This window comes from Meriones unguiculatus, chromosome 21 (assembly GCF_030254825.1).
Source record: "Meriones unguiculatus strain TT.TT164.6M chromosome 21, Bangor_MerUng_6.1, whole genome shotgun sequence".
In the NCBI taxonomy this organism is placed as follows: domain Eukaryota; kingdom Metazoa; phylum Chordata; class Mammalia; order Rodentia; family Muridae; genus Meriones; species Meriones unguiculatus.
Window position 1 is genome coordinate 26,759,846 of NC_083368.1, and position 22,043 is coordinate 26,781,888.

General features: G+C 37.4%; 1 protein-coding gene across 1 annotated transcript in view; it reads right to left on the minus strand.

Moving 5' to 3' along the window:
- The window catches only part of Sema3d (semaphorin 3D), a 206,139-nt gene that overhangs the window by 15,677 nt on the left and 168,419 nt on the right, over positions 1-22,043 (minus strand). The window contains exons 11-15 of the mRNA XM_060374236.1: positions 17,447-17,591; positions 10,123-10,345; positions 7,890-7,978; positions 5,613-5,654; positions 1,973-2,130 (exon numbers count right to left, since the gene is read on the minus strand). Of these exons, the coding sequence (XP_060230219.1) occupies positions 1,973-2,130; positions 5,613-5,654; positions 7,890-7,978; positions 10,123-10,345; positions 17,447-17,591 (657 nt within the window). The remainder of the gene's footprint in view (positions 1-1,972; positions 2,131-5,612; positions 5,655-7,889; positions 7,979-10,122; positions 10,346-17,446; positions 17,592-22,043) is intronic.

Genomic DNA, 22,043 nt, shown 5'->3' on the forward strand with positions numbered 1-22,043 from the left:
ACTTTTTGTGGGAGAAACCAGTATTATATATATTTTTTAAAATAATACCACATTTCTACTCAATATAAGAATGTCTTAAACCTTAATACAGTTCATTGTATTTGCTTGTTTTTAATTTTAAACAGAAAGTATTTTAATGCACACATAAAAACCTAAGAATTTTACATATTAACATGTTATTATATGGTATTTTGATAAAAACACATATAATTATATGATGCTGCAAATTGGGTTGAATGTGTTTATCTCTTTAAATATATTTTTTGCAAGAAGAATATTCAAAATTCCTTTTTCTTTGCCCGAAACACGGAGTATAGTATTATTAATTAGAGTCTACACTATGCCACAGCACATCAGAATTTCTTATTCCTTTCTGACAGTTTTGTTATATTCTCAAGATCCTTCTTTCCCCACTACTCTCTCCAGCCCATGTTGTCACTTCAGAGATGAGAGAAGCAGCGGTAAACTTTCTCAGATGGATGCTCAGGGTGCTCCCCAGGGGCAAAGCTGACCAGATGACAACCTTGGAAAAGAGTCATCCATTGTACACATCTGTACCTTTAGCTAGACATTATGGTAGGTAAGGGAGCACATCACAGTGGCATATCTGTAAGATCAGAGATGCAGTCTTGGGAAACAGAAGAAGAAAAAAAATATGATGGTATAAGGTACATAAGGTCATGAATGTTTTTAAATCTTGGCTTCTTCAGGAACGGGATCAATTAATCAAAGCGAACATTTATTGCTCGGTAACGAGCACTCTGGTTTTTCAGCTTCTAGAAAAGAGTTCCCCAAAGACTCACCATGATGAGTGTATTCTGGGCAGAGAAGTTTAGCAAAGCGTTGGCAACGTTTAAATTTTAATAGCCATATTTACCCATTTATGTTTAATTTATGGACTTGAAAGAAGAAAAATACGTATAAGTTTTAACCAATATTTGCAGATGTATGGTAAGTACCTACAATTTTTGAGATCTAAAATTTAGAATTTGAAAAAAAATCTCTGAAATGTTTAAAATAAAATAAATGCCCATGTGTTAATGAAATGAATACATGCTCTCTACTTAGAGCATCAAAACACACAAAAACCTCAAGAAGTAACTTAAAAATGAAAATAATCCAAAGCACACAAAATTTGTTGGCATTTTGTGTAGAAGAACACATACTCGAATGCCAGTTTAGAAAATAATGTTACTAATATGTACATACAAAAACAATGATGGTAGAATATTCTTCTAACATGGGTATTAGAAATTATTTTGTTATAAAAATTACTGTCAAATGTGTATCTTATAACTCTAGATAACTTTTACTGAGTTTATAAAGTAATGCTTGTGTGTTCCTGACTATTTCCAGGTGTTTATAAAATAAGAAGCTACAAATGTCAAGGAAACAGTTTTTGTTGAAGTTCATCTGAGAGCCCAAAAGTGACAAACCACAATTACAACAGTAAATATAAAAATGAACCAAGTCGCTACATGTACTGTGGACTGTTTCTTTACTTCTACAATTCTGTAGATTTATAAATGACTCACAAAACAATAAATGTGAATACCTGTATATTTAGAAACTTAAGGAAATAAATGGAGCAAAAAGTAACTAATAAGAACAGTTTTGGGAGGTAGACAGGATGTCATTATGTAGTATGTAGATCAAGCTATTCTGAAACTCATGGCAATCCGTTTGCCTCAGCCTCCTGAGTTGTGGTATTACAGGTATGAACAACCATGGTAGGCTGTTAAAATAGAATTCAATGATATTTTACATCACTTGTATAAATCTTATTAGCTTTTTAAAAGAATTCTATACTTCACAATTTCAGAACATCTGCTCTATCTTCTCATCTTTAATTTAATATAAAATGATTGAGCAGCTTAATTGCAATATTTCTTCCCTAGGTCCAGTTTTCTATGTCTTTAACTTAAACTACAAGACAAGAGATTCATGACGTGAGAAGGAGGTGTTCCCTGACCTTTTGGAAGTAGGTGCATATCTGGAGCAAGCATTTCCATCCCAAGCACAGTAGGGGTCTCTGGCCAGACAGCAATCAGCACAGGCTTTCCCGTAAGTGTCGCATCTGTGCAAGGAGAGCTGAACCAATCCATCCCAGGAACCAATGTACAACTGCTGCTGTAAATTGAACAAAAGAAAGAAATCAGCAGCATCGCTCACATTATTTTTGAGGACCACTTTTGTAAACACCGCAGGTTAGCTCTAAATCTGTTTCCGGATGCCCTGCTACCTGTAAACACTTGTGTAGAAATGTGAGAAAAAGAGTAAGACAGGACAACCACTTCTACCCCCAGCCAGACTCCATTTTGAAGGTGTTGATACTGCAATGGACAATATTCTAGAAAGCTAAAGAAGTATTGGAAAAAAAAAAAAAAAAACAGCTGCTAGACTAGAATTACTGTGCCAAATTCTTTCTCAGGAGTAGAAATTATACTCTTGAAGGTTCTAGTAAGCATTCATACTACCCTACCGGCAATATTGATGGCATGCCACTGCCATGCCTCTCAAAATGAGGTATGACTGAAAAAGACTCCTTACAATGTCTATTTTTAAGTAACCAATTCATTTGATAATGATGCAGTTACTCTAAAAGCATATGGATTACAATTGGGAGGGATAAATACTTGTTATCTTAATTGACATCACCAGGTGGACTTGAGCAATTCTGTATCACAAAGCAAAGGCTGCAGGATCCTGGAAACATTGAATCAATGACACTTTGAAAGTTAGTTCCAAAATTTCTGCAGCACTCCCCATACACACTCACGTGTGTGTCTGCAGCAGAGGTCATGAAGGAAGAATAAGGTAGGTAAGTCTCAGCATGTACTTTTAAATGACTTCTGATCAACTCTGGAGGACCTCTCTAAGCTTTAAATAAAAGAAGAACCTCACAGAAATAGACACTAGGTCCCACTTCTTCCATAAGATTCCCTGCACTCTGCCCAAAGTTTGGCTATGAGTCTCAGCATCTGCTTTAATACCCTGCAGTGCAGTCTTTCAGAGGTCCTCTGTGGTAGGCTCCTGACTTGTTCCATGTTTTCTCCCTCTCTGGTGTCTATCCTATTTGTCTTCTGAATGAGGATTGGGCATCTTACCCAAGGGTCTCCTTCTTGCTTAGCTTCTTAGGTGTAAAGACTTGGAGGGGACAGGAGCTCAACAAGGATAGCAACATAACCAAAAAATCTGGGCCCAGGGGTCTTTTCTGAGACTGATACTCCAACCAAGGACCATGCATGGAGATTACCTAGAACCTCTGCATAGATGTAGTCCACAGCAGCTCAGTGTCCAAGTGGATACTCTAGTAAGGGGAACAGGGACTGTCTCTGATATGAACTCAGTGGCTGGCTCTTTGATCACCCCGCCCTGAAGGGTGGGAGGGGGCCTTAACAGGTGACAGAGGAAGACAATGCAGCCAGTCCTGATGAGACCTGATAGGCTAGGGTCAGATGGAAGGGGAGGAGGACCTACCCTATCAGTGGACTGGGTGAGTGGCATGGGAGGAGAAGAGGGAGAGAGGGCAGGATTGGGAGGGGATGAAGGAGGGGGATACAGCTGGATGCAAAGTGAATAATTGTATTAAACTAAAAAATAAAAATTATAAAAGAAATAAACATTAGCATAAAAAGCACAGGGGTTCTCAACTTACAAATATTTACCTTAGACTTTATTGCCTCTTAAATTCTGTTAAGACTTTCATGTCATTAAACACAGGGCATCCTGTTATCTGTTTTTCCACAATTCTTTGAAGTGTTTGTTTTCTTCACCATTACTAACTTTCTCTCTATACACGCAGCTCCGATCTGTTTCCACCTGCTTCTCATTGCCACGGCCTTTGCTTTGTTCTATCATTGCTTGCTTACATTGTTTGCAAGTTTTCTATTTCCTCTGCCTCCAGCCTTTTCTCATGACCCTCACCTCTGCAGAGGACCCATTGCATCTTCCAAAGACAGAGCTTTATAAAAGGATACTCTTCTCGTGACATTTCCCTGCTTAAAAACTGCAACGCCTTTTGCTCTTAAATTGTTTAAGCATCATGGAGGACTGGCAGAATCTAACATACTCACGCCCACTTCTCCAGAGTCATTTTGAACTTCCTTTTACCCTTAATGCACATATGTTTTAGGTCAAATTTTATACACGCTTAATAGAAACAGGTGTAGATTCTTACTTTTCACATTTTTCCCTCTATTCTATCTTTTTTATTTATCTGGTTAACAACAATATCATCCATAACTATTTATCTCTTTCCTTATTACCCTTCTCTTCGTCTTTCTGGCTCCTTTTCAATACACTTTCTGTCCTTTTTCTTTCTGCTATATGCTTCAGTTATTACTCTACATTATTGGCATATTTCTCCCTCTGTCAGTTTTGCCTAGAGCTTCCAGAGGCGAGAAAAATGCTATGCCACTCATGCCTATCACTGTCTCCAAAGGCCAATAGCGGGGGATTCAAATTATGTATGTTATTTAAAGAGAAATTCAATGACATAGACAGCAGAAGGAAACAAATTTAAACTTTGTTCTAATAACTGGACTATCAAGCTTAATTATGGCAATGCCTTAATGTAGATGCTATAGTATCAAATGACCTTCTTAAATCTTAAGGGTGTATGTAAAAATGAAATGGCAAGTCTAAATTTAGTCAGTTGAGATATGGATTATAAAATGGAACTGTAAAATCATGTTTTATGTATGTATGAGAATTATAATTGGCTACTATTAACACGTTGTTTTACTTAAAACATTGGCTTGTAGCATTCTATTTAAACTTGAGGATCTATCAGTAATAGCAGAAGTAAAGTACTTGTCTGTATTTGCAAGGGACTAGGGTCAATCTCCAGTACTGAAAACAAACAAACACAACAAAATAAAACAAAAACAACAAAACCTCCAAAAACCAAAACCAAACAAACAAACCCAAAAGACACCAAAAACAAGCTTTTGTTCATGCCTATAAACAAACACAGGATTCAGAAGGTGATGTTGAAACACAAAGATTATGACTACTGGACTAGCCTGATCTAGATAATAAGATCCTGAATAAAAAAAAAAATACCCATTGGCTTGCCTAGTATTGGTGAAACCCTGGGTTTCTTCCCAAGCATCACTAATTAAGTAGAATAAAAGAAATGTCAAACTCATAACAAACAGGAAAGCTTTCTAGTTTTGTTGTTAAGAGAAATGGTTCTGAGAGTTAGTTATTGAGTAGAGTGTGAGGTTAGACTCTTCAGGGTTGTATTCTAATGTTCATATTTGAAATCCGAGATCCCCTAATTAAAAACCCTTGTCAATGTGAGCGATTGGCATCTTAAACATGCCTTATGCCTTGAGCAGAAATACATCCTTAGGAGAACAGACATCCACTCATTTCTCTGGAGCCGCCAAAGGAAGGGTGCACACACTATTCAATTTCCATTCTCCTATGGCAAAGATGAAACAATGACTCTAATCAATAGGAGGAAAACCAAGCAACCTTTAACTTTCTGCATTTTTAATGACTTCATTTTCAAGTCCCCAGTTTAAGTAGATCCTGCAAATAAACGTTTATTTAGAGAACTTCAGGCTTCTGAAGTTAATTATTAAGCAAAAATTACCAAGTACCTGCTTCAGTGATAATTCCATGTTCAAGATGGCTGTCGGGTGCTGCAAACAGAAGGAAAGTAAAATATCAGTAAAAGCCATTCACAGCTTTGTATTATTGACTATGGTTTTTTAGCTTATACCAAACATGGCTGTTGAGACTCTCAGTGAGAGGAGAAAAATCATCTTTGTGCTTACTATTTTCTTGTGGTGTGTGTTAATTCTACATTACTAGACATGATATAATGCTTAAGGTACTATATCAGAAAGAAACTAACTATATGAGGAACTGCTGTGTTGAAAATGCCTTCTGGTTACTCACAAGTTTTCACCTAGTTCTAAATCTGCTTATCTCAACTGCTGGCATATAAATCATACTAGAGCTGACAAGAGCATCTCCATAATTATTTATTGCTCCATTCTGATCTCACTTGAATCAAAGATTAAAAACATGTTTAAGTAAAAGAGTTTTGAAAAGTTATAGTTCTGTTGGATGACAATGATATTCTTTATGCAACACTACAAGATGCCAACATGTGCAATTGCATGATACTGATCAGATTTTATTTCTAATGAGACAACAAGCATGAATACAAAAGCAACTAATCACATAAAGCATGGAATTTCTAAAATGTCATCTTACATATCTATTATCTATCTAGTATGTATTCACTTGTTGCTTTTATGTACTAACTGACAAACAGTAGATGTTAGAGATTTAAGAAAAATCTATGAAAGAACAAAATAAGTGAGAAAAGTTTGTTTTACCTATTTTAATGTTCGTTCTAATATTTTTTGTTGTTCCTAGTTTTAAAAACATGGCCATGGCCATGCCCATCAAATTATGCTTGGGTGTTTTTGTTTTGTTAAGGAAAGGAAGGGAAGGTAGGTGGGGAAGAGAAGATAAAGGTAGGGAGAGATGAAAAAGGGAAAGAGGAGAAAAGTAGAGATGAAAAACAAAGAAGAGAGGAGAAAACAGAGGAGATGGGATGAGAGAAGAAAAGGAATCTGGGTATGTAACTCACTGGTGAGTTGTTTTCATGTGAAAGGACCCAGGTTTCATCTCCAGCATAAAAGAAAGAATGATAGATAGATAATAGGTAGGTGATAGAGAGATATATAGATAATAGTTAGACAGACAGACATGGATGGATGGATGGATGGATGGATGGGTGGGTGGGTGGGTGGATGAATTAATTGATGAATAGCTAGGTGGACAGGTCAGTGAGTGAGTGGGCAAATGGATAAGAGGAAGAGGATGAAGAGGAGAAGAACAAGAACCATAACCAACTGAAATAACAGTCACTGAGGTAACAGTAAATTCTTGGCAGTAAGACCCATGGGAGAATATCACTTCTCATGCATTTATGTGCTTGATAGAAACTCATTAATCCTCTTCTTCATTCACCCGTATGTTTGGCATCAACTTTTCCCTTAGGAACCACCCAAGATTTTGTTTTGGTAGAGGATAGATAGCAGGTCTTGTTCTTGTTAACTTCTTGACCACTATTATCATCACAATGTAAACAGGATCCTGCAAACCCCAGCATAATTAACTTTAGCTCTTCACAGTGAAGGACTCCATTCTCTTCAGGCAATGGATGTTTACATAGGAATAGTTTTTAATAAACATTTTTAACAAAATAAAAACAGAAAAAAATATTTCCAAGAAATGCAACCTTATTTCTAATGTCTTATTTTTCAGGAAATAATTCTGAATACCACAGAGTGGCTACAAAGAATGCACACTAACGTATTTATTATTAAAGGCAGAACGTAAAACAAAGAACTCTTCCTCCAGGCCTTAACTCTGTTTTGAGAGGTGGGAGGGTTGTAGCCTGCATATCATGCAATCATCAAGGCCTTTTCTTTGTTTTCTTTCTTCTTTGCTTCTTTTTCTTTTTTTTCATTTCATTATAGCAAAGTGGGGCTTCTATACATGATTCATAAACTTTTCCAGTTTTCACAAATTCATTTGGGAAAAATTGCAAAGTAGCATTCATAAAGTAGAAAAGCATCTGTATAGTAAGAGACCCCAGGCTTTTATTCAGTGTGGCAATTTGACTGACTATATGCTTGGAGAATGCAGTAAGGGGAGGCCTTCCAGCAGCTTCTGTCAGTGGTATTCGGCAGGGGAAGTGAGTGCCTTTCCCACTTGCATATGTCCTGTTCCAAATGCTTAGACCAGAGAAACAGCTGAAGCTCATTTCAAGGACTTCTCCAGGAAAAGCAAGAAAAGACAAGGAGCCCCATGGAAAGCCGTCTTCCACTCTGCAGAAGCCCCGGGACCCTTCTCACCTTGAACACCTGAAGCTCCTCCAGTACCACCTCTTCCGTATTCCACTTCTCCTTGGAAATGCTGACAACTTTGAGGACTGTTCCAACGTCTGAAATAAAAAAATGGACCCGTAACCTTGCTTTCTGCTTTCTACTTCAATATTTAGTTGAATGCGTGTTCCTAGGAATCTCAAATATTCCCCTCACTTTTTCTTCTAGATACTTTCCATGAAATCTGCACAAATAAAGTAGTGAGAAATGAAGACTACTGGATGAGGTGTTACCCCTCTAAAGAAGATGCTTATACAGAGATTAAAAAGTAATATCACAATATTTTGTAACTACCTGTATATAACTAATTTAAATATCTGCTGAAACAACAGAAGTGAAGTAACTTTTTTTTACCTTTTCTGAATGCTAAAATATGCTAACACAAAATATGTGCGTATATAAGTATAAACATAAGTATATACATACTTATTTTCTCTGCCATAAGATTTGCTTAGTAATTATACCTAATTTATTATAAACAGTAAGAAAATAAGATATATAGTCTTCTAGAAATGTTAACGAATGGCCCAGAAAACACTAGAGATCTTCCCATGGGGAAACTAGCTCTAAGCTCCTCTGACACAATATGCTTTCAGAATAATTGTTCGTGAGTCAAAAATTAAAGTTTATTCAAATTCTTTTAGTTTAAATACAGGTGTAATAAGAACAAAAATAACGTTCAGGATAGGTATCTTAAATGTCTTATAATGACTGCAGTGTTACAGTGCAGCATGTAAGTGTAAAAAGATAGTCAAAAGTACACTAGAAAAAAGTTAAAATAGAGCGGTCACTTCGCAATTAATCTATTGAAAATAAGTGTTTAAACTTCTGAGCAGTGGGCCTTGAGAACAGGGACATACAGTATAGTGATACCAGTCTCTGTAGAAAATTGCCTCTGTTTTTCAATATTTATGAATGGCTGTAGGATGTTCAAAACTGTTAAATACATTTTGACGACACAAAATTGACTTTTAAATTAATCATCGTATTTCTCTCAGGAAAGGTTAGGTAGTACCACCTAGTGGCTGAGTGCTGTTTTTGGTATTGAATTGTTAGAAACCTATGAAGGAATGAGCTTTGGCTGGACAGTGCAAATTAAATTTAGCTCATGAGAATTAATAACAGACTAATTAAAGTTCTGACCTTTAAATAGTCATCTCTGTAGTCTCAGAAATGGAGCATGCCTTAGATTATCTGGGTTTTGTAACATGATCAGGCCCAACAGTTGTCGCCCAAAAGCCCTAGGAGTTATGACAAGGTACTTCTGATAATAAGGTTAATTTCTGCTTAACCATTGTAATACTTAAAAAGTAAATAATTCTCAAATTATTTTACATTCTTAAGAACCTGTTACAATAAAAGAATGGTGTTATTACATAACACTTTCTTAATTCTTAGAATCACCAAATAAACAATATTCTCTTTGTAAAATGTATGTGTATATGCGTATATATAAATGTTTACAAATATGTGTTTATGTATATGCACATATATATGATCCTTTAAAAATCACAAGCTGTACAGTTTCAGGAAATGCTGGCAAGGTATTAGCTGATGTCTCTCTATATGTTTGTCTATGTCTATCTATGTTTATATCAGTATCTATAGGTATAGATAGGTATAGAGATATATATAGAAGTTGACAAGCAATAAACTAAATTGCACAAACTACATTAATAAGAATCCACAAAATTAATTTTAATCAACAAATGTCGTGAACAGGAAAGTAAGCTTCCAAGAAGTTTTATTGGAAAGTATTTACAAAGTAATGATTAATAATAATATACGTATATAAATAGAAAGAAACTGCCTTAAGGCCACCAAGTCCCTGTTTTCCACAGTCCGGGGAAAGGAGAGCATTGTGAGTAATTTAGTAAGCACCCCGTGGTGGGTGCAGAAGGCGACCTTGGAGACAAGACTTCACTTTATTTAAGTTTAGTCCTCAATGGTCAAACAGATAAGTTTTGAGCAGCTAATCCGGAACACTTCCAAAGACCATTATTTAAAATACATGTACTTTAAATTTCAGTGTGGATGGCAGGCTCTGCTGATCATTATTAAAAGCACGGGCTCTACAATTTAAGAAATTGCTGGAAAGCTGTTAACTGCTCTTTACTTGATTTTGGCAGACAAATATCTGCAATTTAAAAAAAATGTCCATTTATGAGAAGTTTCTTTGATTGGAAGTGTGGTTTGGGCGTACCTGTCCCAAGAAACATGACATCATACTGTCCGTCCTCAGCGACTACGTGATCCACCACGATCTGCGTCAGCCTGTAGTCCACGTTGATTCTCTTGAAGGTTGGTGCCCCCGCCACCGGGTACACCGACTTATACATCACGGGGTGCCGCCTTATGAAACTGATGACATCATCTGGAAAGTCTCGGGTGGACTTGATTAGCGGGTCGTAGGTTTTGCTTGGACACTGAAAGGAAAGGCACACAGGAATGAACGCACACGCACAGGGAAGGTGCAGAGCCAAGGAAAGCAGTCACAGGTCGGAGGAGGTCCTCCTTCAACACGGTTAGATCTGGGTTTCTTCAAAAAACAACTCCCAAAGTTATGCGATTTTACCTGAATTTTCTAAAGTTTCTCCCAGTGTAATCTCGCTCTGTTAAAAAGATTAGTGGTTTGAATAAAGATGAATTTTTCTAATCAGACATAATGGGACGTCCCTATAATTCCAGGACGGAGCCAGGGCAGGAGCATCCAAGCTCAGGGGCTGTCCAGACTAATAAATGGAGTTCAAAGCCAGTCTATGTCATAGGACAATACTAAATCCCATTAACCACCCCCAAAAAAGATTCTAATTTCTGTAAACTTAAATTTATGAAGCTGCCATGAATAATATCTATTACCCCCCAAATGTACAGAAAGCCTTTATTTTCAAATTTAAATAAATTAGGATTCCATTTCAGTTTAGCTACATTTATTAAAAGGTAAAAGGAACAAATCAAACATGTCGCAAAACAGCTCCCAAAGAGCTTGAATAACGGTTTGAAATCATAATTTTGGAGTTCTGTTATAGCTGTTGTGAAAATGAGATGGTGTCCCCTAGTGAGGTTCTTTTCTAAGCCTGGGCTCTCAGAAGGCACCCCAAGCGGTTGCCCATTTTAGCATAGCACCGCTTTCTGAGAGTGTTAAAAAAAAAAAAAAAAAAGAGTTAGCATCAACTGCCCTCTGGTGGTCACATGTAAAAGCACAACATGATATAAATTCACCCAATAAAAAACGTAATTTGAATATTTTACAAGGTGTACGCTCTTTCATGTCATGTTTCATTTGTTTTTCAAAAACTGCATCCTGGGATGTTGTCTTTAGTAGACAGATAACATCATCACATTTCAATTCTTAATGGATAAATGTTTTTTTTAATAAAACTTTTAATTGATACATATTAATAAATATAGAATAAAATTAATGACATCAAAGAAAGCATGTATTAAAATCCTCTTGATATTATAAAAATAGAATTAAATTAAAGCAAAAAAAACCTTAAACTTTTCTAAAAATTGATGACAGGAAATAAAGTTTTCACTGAAGAAAGCCATTTAAACTACGCAAAGAATCACAGCAGTCCTTCAAACTTCCTTCTAGGATGTCAAGAGGGACATTGTTAGCTGAGAATCCTAGGGTAACTGATAACAAATACCTCTCACTCCAGATTTAATACCAATAAAATCATAATGATTCATTATGAAGAAGAATGTCCACCAAAGAAGTCGTAGTAAAATGTTAAGACCTACTAGGAATTTCCTCATTGAGAGTATCTTTCGCAAAAGTCTTGCATGTCTTGTGTTAAGAAACAGATTCTTTCCTGGTGTCCAACTATTTGTCCCAGGTCTGTATGAATTTGATCGGGAGTGCCCTATAGCATCAGCCACTGGGGACTTATTTAGTGTATCTGTCACTGCAGGTTGGTCTGAAGATCAAAGTCTGCATGTCCCCTCACTGTTTTCTGCATTTACCCTTCATCCAGGGAGAATCAGTCCACTTGATAGTGGAAGGCGCCCTTTGTTAAGTAGCTTGAAACTGGAAATGGATATAGACACAGGTAACACTGAGCTTTTCCCAATCAGAGGCTACCCATTTGAGTCTTAACTCAAAAGGCATTCCTGCCAGATTTACATCTCATAACACCTTCGGTTCAGTCTGATTGATTTATTGTTCAAGGCAAGATTTGCCTCCACTACATATTGGAAAGAGCCATTCAACTTGAGAGAGAGGGAGAGAGAGAGAGAGAGAGAGAGAGAGAGTGAGAGAGAGAGAGATCCTTAAAGGTTGTAGCTGTAATTACACAGTAAACAGAATTTCAAAAGACAAATCATGATCGTCAAGCCACAACTTTTGGTATAAAATTTTTTAAATAATAGCACCTCTCACTGTAAGACAGTGCAACTAAATGAAGATATAAGCATTTAGCAAGCATGCAACACAGTTTTCCTCACAGCTTGCCCGTAACAAAAAGGTTTGCACGTAATAAAAACTAAGGGATAAAAAGAGAGGAAAAAGGGAAACCTGGTTTCTGTTGGCAGTTACGGAAAGATTTTTGGAAATGCAGTTTCTTCTTACGGCAGCGCTCCTTGTGGCATGCCGCCAGGGTTCGGCTGAGACCTGCGGCCCCTCGTTGCCAGGATCCATCTCAGGTCCTCATGACTGTGCTCACACAAGCAAGAGAGGTTTGGGGGTGTTACTCCCCGAGTTTTAATTCGGAACAGTACGAAACACATAGTGTTGCTCCAATACATCCAGTCTAGGGGACGTTCGCTTTTGGTATCTCACAACACACAACTGCAATTCGCAGTAACCATTCGGGTAAAGAAAGTCCCATGAAGAGGGAAAAGGGCAGGAGGGGGGTTAAGAAATACCACGTCTAAGAAAAGCTGCGTTCGGTTATTAATTATCCTTCAGAGAATCCCACTGAAGCTGTAGCTCCTATGTGTAAGTGTTCGGTATGCATATATGCTATTAAATGTGTAACTACTCTCATAACTCATCTAAATATCCCACCCCGCATAGCCTCTTTTGTTTCTTCCTGTTGTTTCCTAGCATTTTTTTTTTTTTATGTCACTTACGAAATGCAGGAATTTTGGTTAGTTACCCGTGTTCGTCTTACACTTCCCCAAAACTCTTAGGACAGTTTAAACTTTGAGAGACTAAAAAGATAGAACAGACAACTGTTAGGTAGATTTTTAAAACGCCAGCACACTTCTGGATATGTGGCAAAGGCTGCAGAGGGAAAGACAAACGCAGACAAACCCTGAGATGCTGGGGTGTTGCCACCCACAGCGGTGAGCCCTGCAGGAGCGGCTGTGTCAGGGGCTGATTGAGGTTAGCTAGGTGTGAGCCTGTTCTGCTCGGCAGAGCTTGGCTGTGGCAAGGCACCAGGCAGCTGTGGAAAGCTTATCCGCTTCATGCCGCAGGCTGCTGCTCTCTGCTTTCTCTGGGTCGCAATTACCTCGTAACACAAATCAGAGCAATGGCTAATCTGAAGGAAAGTCCAAACCAGGCTTTTTCTCCCTGAGCAAACTGGGGGAAGAAGCTGAGCGTTTTATGTGCGATAGGTAAAGAAAGTCTGATTCTTATTATGATTTGAAAAATGCAGATTTCCCTAAGTGGAATCTTATCCCCTCGTTATTCATCCATAATCAGTCTGAAATAAGATTGGCAAAGAGAGACCTTGAATTAGAGGGGAGAGATGGTGAGGGGAGATTTGTCCAAATATAGAGCCATTAGGGTGTAATAAACTATACAAAAATTATTCTAAGGAACTTGCGCGTTTTTGAGTCTCGTGCGCTTTCCGTCAGTTTCTCTTTTCCTTACAGGACTTTTTCTAACAGAATAATCAACATACAGTTGAACATAGTGAGTAGCTTGAGGACTGGCGATTCCGGTTTAGAAGCTAAGGTTGTGCCTGTTAAACAGCTGAAAACCAGTGGGAAAGGGGAATGAAAGCTTAAAATAAATTGCCACATATAGTTAGTTTGGCTCTATGACTGATTTTTACCATTTTTTTTTTAAATATTAACTTTCATTCAAAAACTCAAACGAAGCAGGGCAGTAAAGATTTAAGTAATTCATGCGAATAAAAATTGCTCAGCTGCTCTCTTCAGGCAGCAGAGGGCAGGAGAATCACTGCGGTAAAATATCTGCCTGTGTGCAGGTTTATTAACATAGAGCATCGTGGACTTGACCTTGGTTAACAGCGGTTCAACGTTAGACCAAAACCAAGAAGGTTAAGCATGATGGGAATAAAGCTACGCCTGTAAGCATTTAACTGACATCCCTACCGGGATATCAATTCAGTGTTCAATCATAAAAGTGACACGAATACAGAAAATACAAAAAGCAAAGGCTTTAGCCAATGTATAGGGAGCAAATTCCATATTCAGTAAGCCTTTCATTCAAGTTAGAAACATTTCCCTATATTAAAATAAAAATGTCAGGTGCTATGGAAGGGGAGGAGGACCTCCCCTATCAGTGGACTTAGAGAGGGGCAGGGAGGAGATGAGGGAGAGAGGGAGGAATTGGGAGGGAGTGAGGAAGGGGGCTACAGCTGGGATACAAAGTGAATAACCTGTAATTAATATGAAAAATAAAAATTAAAAAAAAATGACAAGTGCTGAAAGGCTACAAATCTTCAGTATACTTGTGTAGAGTACAGACCAAGCTGTAAAAAGAAAATTCAGGATTCTAGTAGTAGTGGTGGTTGTTAGCCTGTCATACAGCTTACCTAACAGAAATCTACCACAAGACCATGAAAATGTATGAATGCTCGTTTTCCTCATGCTCAGCTGTGCAAATGAATCAATACTATGGTGATGTTCTAAGAAAGTATGAAGTATGCTGGGTGTGCCAGCACACATTTGTTATCCTAGCACTTGGGAGTGAGAGGCAGGAGTTCAAGGCCATCTTTCAGGATTGTCTGGGCTATGTAGGACCCTGTCTCAAAACAATAACAAAAAGAATAGAGTGAAGTATCATGTCAGTTCATATGAAAATGTGTGAGTCATGAGAAATACTCAGTTATGGCTGTAAGTAAAATTTCTGAATTGAAGAGAAAAGAATATAGCTGTATTTGTACTTTTATTAAGCACCAGTAGAAGAGTGTGGCAGGATATGATATAAAATAAATATTGTGCAGTCCTATATTTACCAGGGGAACATTAAAAAAGGAGGTAAGTATTATATCAAAGAGCAAGAAGCAGTCTGATCATAAAATGCCACTAAGCAGCACTCCCCTTTCATTCTGCTAGTTGGGTAACATGAGATTGGGTATGTTATTTAATTATTCTGGACACCAGTTTCCTCCAGTGTAATAGGAGGGTGAGTTATGATGTCTCTATCACTCATTCCAACTCTTACATTCTCAAATTTTACAAGTGTAGACACTTGATAGTCTGTGAAACGTAATTTCACTGATTTTTATGAATGTGGTTACTTGGAGTGGCAAAGTTCATTTGGTAAAAGCACTTTTGCAATAGAGTTTCACGTCAGACACTCTTAACATTATCAGATATTCAGATATTCTCAACATCAGATATTCTTAACATCAGTATTAAAATTAATTTGTTTTTTAATAAATCAAAAATAAAGAAAACATTCGCAATGTAGAAACAGGATAATCATTATAAGCAAAATAAAATAATAAACAATCAATGAAAATAACTGAATAAGTAAGGACACAAAGAAGTTAGAATCCTATGCATTCTTTCAGTCATTTTATCTCAAAATTTGATTATAGCTATTTTGAGTGTAAAGCATTAGAGACCAACATATTTGACATATTATGTTTTTTCTTTTGTCACTGATTACAAAAAACAACATATGCACTCCCTAATATTCTGGGAGTTACTTATTGCCATTTCAGAGAACTGGCTGCATTCTTAGAAGTGCTTTATATCGTGACTGTTCTGTATGCCCTTACCACTGTTTCAGGCCGTAGCTGAGAAAATTATGCTAACAAACTTCACAGTTTCTTCACTTAACTATAAATAATGTAACCTTTAAATATTGGGATGTAGTGATTTTAATAATTGTGTTCAATTAAGGAGGATTATAAGATTCAGTGGGTGTGTCTATGTTTGGAATTATTTATTTTAATTCATGCAGATTGTCTCAAATCCCTCCACCTATAATACCTAGATGATTAGGAAAAAGAAAAAAAATTATATTGGTTTGAATTCAGGTCAGTACCTGAAAGTGATATGATCATTCTTAGGTTCACTGTAGTCCTATTCAAGTAGCAAAGATATGGAACAACGAAATGTAGCCTAAGAGATGAATAATAACACACACACATACACACACACACACACACTCACACACACACACCTCTGAAATACTATTAAGCATAAAAAGAGAAGAGATTCTACCATATGTAGAATGAAAAGGCTTTTAGGATGATGCTGAGTAAGGCATGGACTTCCTTTGTGTGCATGTGTGGGGATGTTCATGTCTGTATTCATATGGATATCTGTGTGTCTGCATAGGAAGGCCAGGTTCAGTATGGGTGTGTTTTTCAACTGTTAGATGCCTCATTTAGGAAGACCGTATCTCACTGATCCTGAAGCTCTGTTTGGTTAGATTGGCTAGCCAGATCTTTCTTTCTCTTCCTCCTCGCCAGTGGGATTACAAGCATGTATTAAAGTATTCGGATTTTTATTTCATTTTGGGGGATCTAAACACAGGTCCTCATGACTGCACAGCCATCTGAACCATCTCCCAAGCCTGTGTTTTGTTTTTTTTTTTCTCGTTTTAAGCAAATGTGTAAATTCTAAAACATCTTATTTTTATTATTTGTCTTTAAATATGGTTTGTACCATTTGAAAATAATTTGGGCTAAGATGAGTCCTCCTCCTCCAACTCCACGTTCTTCTTCTACTACAAGCCTCCTTTTCTAGCCAGCATAGGGATGGCCTAAAATTCAAAATCTTATTACTCCATCCTTTAGTCTACTATGACTACAAATATATGTCATGAAACTGCCTTGGACTCCGGTTATTTAGAATTTCTTCCACCCTAAGAACTGTATGTTATTTCAAAGTTCTGTATAACAAAGAAAAGACAGATGCATATCTAGAAAAGGAATTGTTTCAATGAACCATTTTAAACAATAGTCTTTACAAAAAAAGAACCAGACACTAAAATATTTTAGAGATGTATGCAAGATATATGCAGAGATGTCTGAACAAAACAATTGCTCAGTCCAGAATGCAAATTTTATAAATTTTTATAAATTTACATTCTGGACAACTAAATTGACATATCTGAGTCAAATTTTATAATGCTATCATAATGCAAGCATCACATTATTAGTCCAGTATGTTTCTTAGCACATAAAACTATCATTCAAAATTTTTAACTTCATTTGAATAATGGAAATACTAATATATCAGTATTAACAAATAGTTGTTTTAAAATCAACATCACATGTGGGTTAAAAAGTGGCATAGTTGGTAATAATAGAATTAGGGCTTAAATACGGAATTGGGAACCTATTTCAGTTATTCAGTTGGGTACATACCGTTCCAGGCCGGGGATAAGGTATCCTCCCATCATACTGCACCCAGCGATGGTCTGCGCTTTCCTTATGAGCGTAGGGACCATTAAAAACTGCTCTGATATCGGCCATGCTGTACACACAGACAGCAGAGCCTTTGAAGATGGAGCTGAAAGAAAGGAAGATGATCCATTTATTCGCCCATTGAGCACATATCTGCACCTAAGAGATGAGCGGAGAATATGGGGCAGCTTCCAGTTGACGAGCAGAAATATCTGCCTATGTCTTGAAGAAGCATATAGGCAAGTAATCCTGACTGAGGAGTGACGATGGTGACTACCTTACATGAGGATGAGGGAAGCTTGCATCAAGAATGGGCTGCCAAATGAGCAGGTGTGGTCTACAGTGACAACTTAATTGTTAATAGGAACCATAGAGATCGGTGGTTCTCAATCTTCCCAGTGCCATGACACTTTAATACAGTTCCCTCACATTGTGGTGACCCTCAACCATAAAATTACTTTTGTTGCTACATTGTAACTGTAATTTTGCTACTGTTATTAATCATAATATAAATATCTTATTTGTAGGATATCTGATATGTGATTCCTGTAAAAGGGTTGTTTGACTCCCAAGGGAGTATGACACCCAAATTGAGAACAGATTTAGAAAAACTGGAGTAGAAACGATTAGGAATGATGCTTACTCAAATATTTTTGAATAATGATTAGAATGTTTACAAAATTTAAAATATAAAAATTTACATTATGTTTAAAACATTTGAATGCATGAAAAAGAGTACCATTTATCTGTATTTTTTAAACATTTTATCTGTTATTATTGATGTTTTTGTACATGGTATGTAATTCTGAGTGAAAGACAAATTTGATTCTCTTCTTCAAGCATGTGTGGAGGGGATAGGGCTAAGATTGTCAGGATTTTGTGACAAGTGTGTATACTGACTGAACCACATTCCTGGCCTTATCTATTAAAAGATCAGACATGGGATGTGTTGTTCAGATGATGCTGTTGAAACAATTATTTACAGCAGAAATAACCTTTCATTTCTTGAATTGGGCTTATGAATTACAGTCATCTACTTAATAATTATTGTGATTACAATCATGTGTTTTTAACAGAAATGCCGAGCAGGTGAAACTTGCACAAATTCTAAACTTGTCCAAGACAATGATGACAATCGCTAGCACATATCAAGTATTTCTTTCTTGCCATATTTCCGGAAAGTAAAATAAATTTTCTTTGAAGCTATTACATTCTGTGAGGCCTTTTCTTTTTTTAATTAAATTTTTATATTTTTATATTAGTTACATTTATTCACTTTGTATCCCAACTATAGCCTCCTCCCCTCCTCCCATGCCCCTCTCCAAGTCCACAGATAGGTCCTCCTCCCTTCCATCTGACCATAGCTTAACAGGTCTCATCAGAACTGGCTGCAAGGTCCTCCTCTGTGGTCTGGCAAGGCTGCTCCTCCTTGGGGGGGGGTCTCAAAGAGCCAGCCACTGAGTTCATGTCAGACAGTCCCTGTTCCCATTCCTAGGGTACCCACTTGGATACCGAGTTCCCATGGGCTACATCTGTGCAGGGGTTCTAGGTTATATCCATGAATGGCCCTTGGTTGGAGTATCAGTCTCAGAGAAGACCCCTGTGTCCTCTCCAGGTCTTACTATGTCTCCCTTCTTTCCTAAGATTCCCAGCACTCTGCCAAAAATTTGTTTATGAGTCTCAGTATCTGCTTTGATACAATGCTGGGTAGAGTCTTTCAGAGACCATCTGTGGTAGGCTCCTGTCCTATTTCCTGTTTTCTCCTTCTTCCAATGTCTGTCCTGTTTGTCTTTCTGAGTGAGGATTGATCCTCTTACTCAGGATCCTCCTTCTAGCTCAGTTATGTAGGTGAACAGATTTTTGTAGGCTTATCCTATATTATATGTCTAGTATACACTTATAAGTGAGTATATACTGCGTGTGTCTTTCTGTTTCTAGTATACCACACTCAGGATAATCTTTTCTAGTTCCCACCATTTGTCTGCAAATTTCATGGCTTCCTTGCTTTTAATTGCTGAGTAGTATTCCATTGTGTAAATGTACCACAATTTCTGTATCCATTCCTCCATTGAGGGACTTCTGGGTTGTTTCCAGGTTCTGGCTATTATGAATAAAGCTGCTATGAACATGGTTGAACAAATGTCCTTGTTGTGTACTTGAGAATATTTTGGATATATGAGGCCTCTTCTTAAAACTAAGATGAATCTTTCTGATGAAATGACATCATTCTGACATTAAACAAGCAAGCTAATGATTCTTTAACATGGGAAACTTGATTACTAATATTCTTGGAATGGTGTCAGTGGGAAACATCAGAAGGTGATTGCAAGCAGTCATCTAGGAGGAAAGGGATATTGTGATAATAATTACATATCTGTCTATTATATTTTAAAGAAATAATGCACCATTATTAAAGGTTAATTATATTTTTTTCACTAGACAAAGGATATGACCTGCATTCCACCATTACCTCAGTCATCAGGGCAGCATTAAAAATAAAACAACAAAGAACACCAGGAACAAAGAGCTGACTTGTAACTTCACACTCTGGGTGGGCAGAAACTTGATAGGAAAAGAAAAAAATAATGAAAGAGCTATCTTGCGGCTCTGTCTCCCTGGCACATATCTACAACTTGTGTGTGGAACACATCGACTTCAAAGCAAGATTTTGAATGGAAGTGAGCCAAGAAAACTAGAGCTGAGACACTTAAACCACTCCAGGCAATTGCTCCTCTTGAATCTTTTTAAATGCATTGTGCATTAACAGAAAAATGGATTCCCGAACAGCAGCTCTTAGGGTGCCTTCTTAATGTCTATATTAAAATATTTCAATCTCAAGTCTTGTAAATTAATCAACTACTATTTTTTTCTGAAGTATTCTAAAGCCACAGACAATTTCAGCTCATAAGGGTCTTGCCATGGAAAGAAATAAACTGAAAATTGCAGGAATTTATTCAACAGGAGACACCAGAGTCATTTTTTTCATTGTCAATAGCAATACCTTCAAGTCCTGCAATATTCATGTCAAAGTACAACAATAAAGAGTTAAGAGAAGATATATGAGAAACTGAAAAGTATGCCAGGCATGCAATGGGAGTGGCTGTGTGCTTCAGGCACAGCCAAAAGTAACTGAACGAAATAGGATGAAGATGATAGGGGGCACACTTCTATAAAAGGTTTGGCAAAGCCACTACATGCACATGCAAGCTACAGAGCCTCAGTGATACATAAAGGGCAGTGTTATGCAAAGAGCAGACCAGAATATGGGCGTTAAGGCTTTGTTGTTAGAAATGAGCCACTTATTTTAGGGCATAATTTAGTGGAATGGTCAGAACAGCTATGCCTACCTGCTCAGGGTGACAAGGAGATACTCACAGGACAGTTATATATCATGTATAGCAAAGAAAGGCTGAAAACAGCGGGATGTTCTGTGGCAATTAGCACTAAGACAACCATGCTGGCGTTAAAAGAACAAATATAAGTAGGTTTCTAAGTAACACACACAAAACAGGTCAAATGAAAAAGCATGTGTGCTACGCAACTATCAAGGAAAATTGAGATCACCCCGATATTGTTACAGTTTGAGTATGAGGTTTCCTTGACAGGCCCATGGCTTTGAACAACTGGCCCCAACTTGGTAGTGCCATCTTGGGAGTCTGTACTTGCTCAGGAGGTGGGACCTTGCAGGAAATAGTGGGTTTCTGGGAGTAGGTCTTCACAATTACAGCTCAAATCTGCATCCATCCCTCGTCCTCTTTTGCTTTATAATCTCTGTAAGCGTGAGCAAGCTCCTGGGGTATATCTGCCCTACCATAATGGATCACATCTTTGAAGGGTTAGTCATTGATCCTATAAGTTGCTTCTTTTGGGGTATTTGGTCGCAGCCATGACAAAAGTAACTTATGTAACTATACTAGTTTGGGGCTGAAGATATAGCGCAGTGAACAAGTGTTAGCATGAAAATCTCTGGGAAACAAACAAACAATTAATTATTTGGCTCAGGCACATGAACATTTTCAAGGGCTAAATGCTGCCTTTGGAGGGCTGGAGAGACGGCTCAGCAGTTAAGAAAGCATGCTGCTCTTGAAGAGTACCAGAGTTCCGTTTCCAACAGCCACTTTAGGCAGTCCACAACTGTCTCTAAACTCAACTCCAAAGTATCAGGTGCCTAACTCTGGCCTCTATGGGTATCCACATACATGTGCACATATGTACACACAGGCACAAACATATAAACATCATGTGTGTGTGTGTATTTAAAAAAAATCAACAAACATATTTTTAAAGTTTGAAGTAATAAAGTACAGAATAGATTGTCATCAGACTGGCCAGATATGAGAGTTTGACATGGCAGGGGAGAGCCCCATCATTCACCACAAACAAACCACATTCACTGTGGTGGCCTTTTTGGTGTGTGTGTCAGCTTCATCAGACTAAAGTCCTCAACTATTCAACAACAAAGCTAGCTACTCAAATACATGCATTTAATAGACATGATCGGAGTACTGGGTCACTTAATGTTAGGAAGATTCCCCTCCATAATCTGGGTGGAACTGAT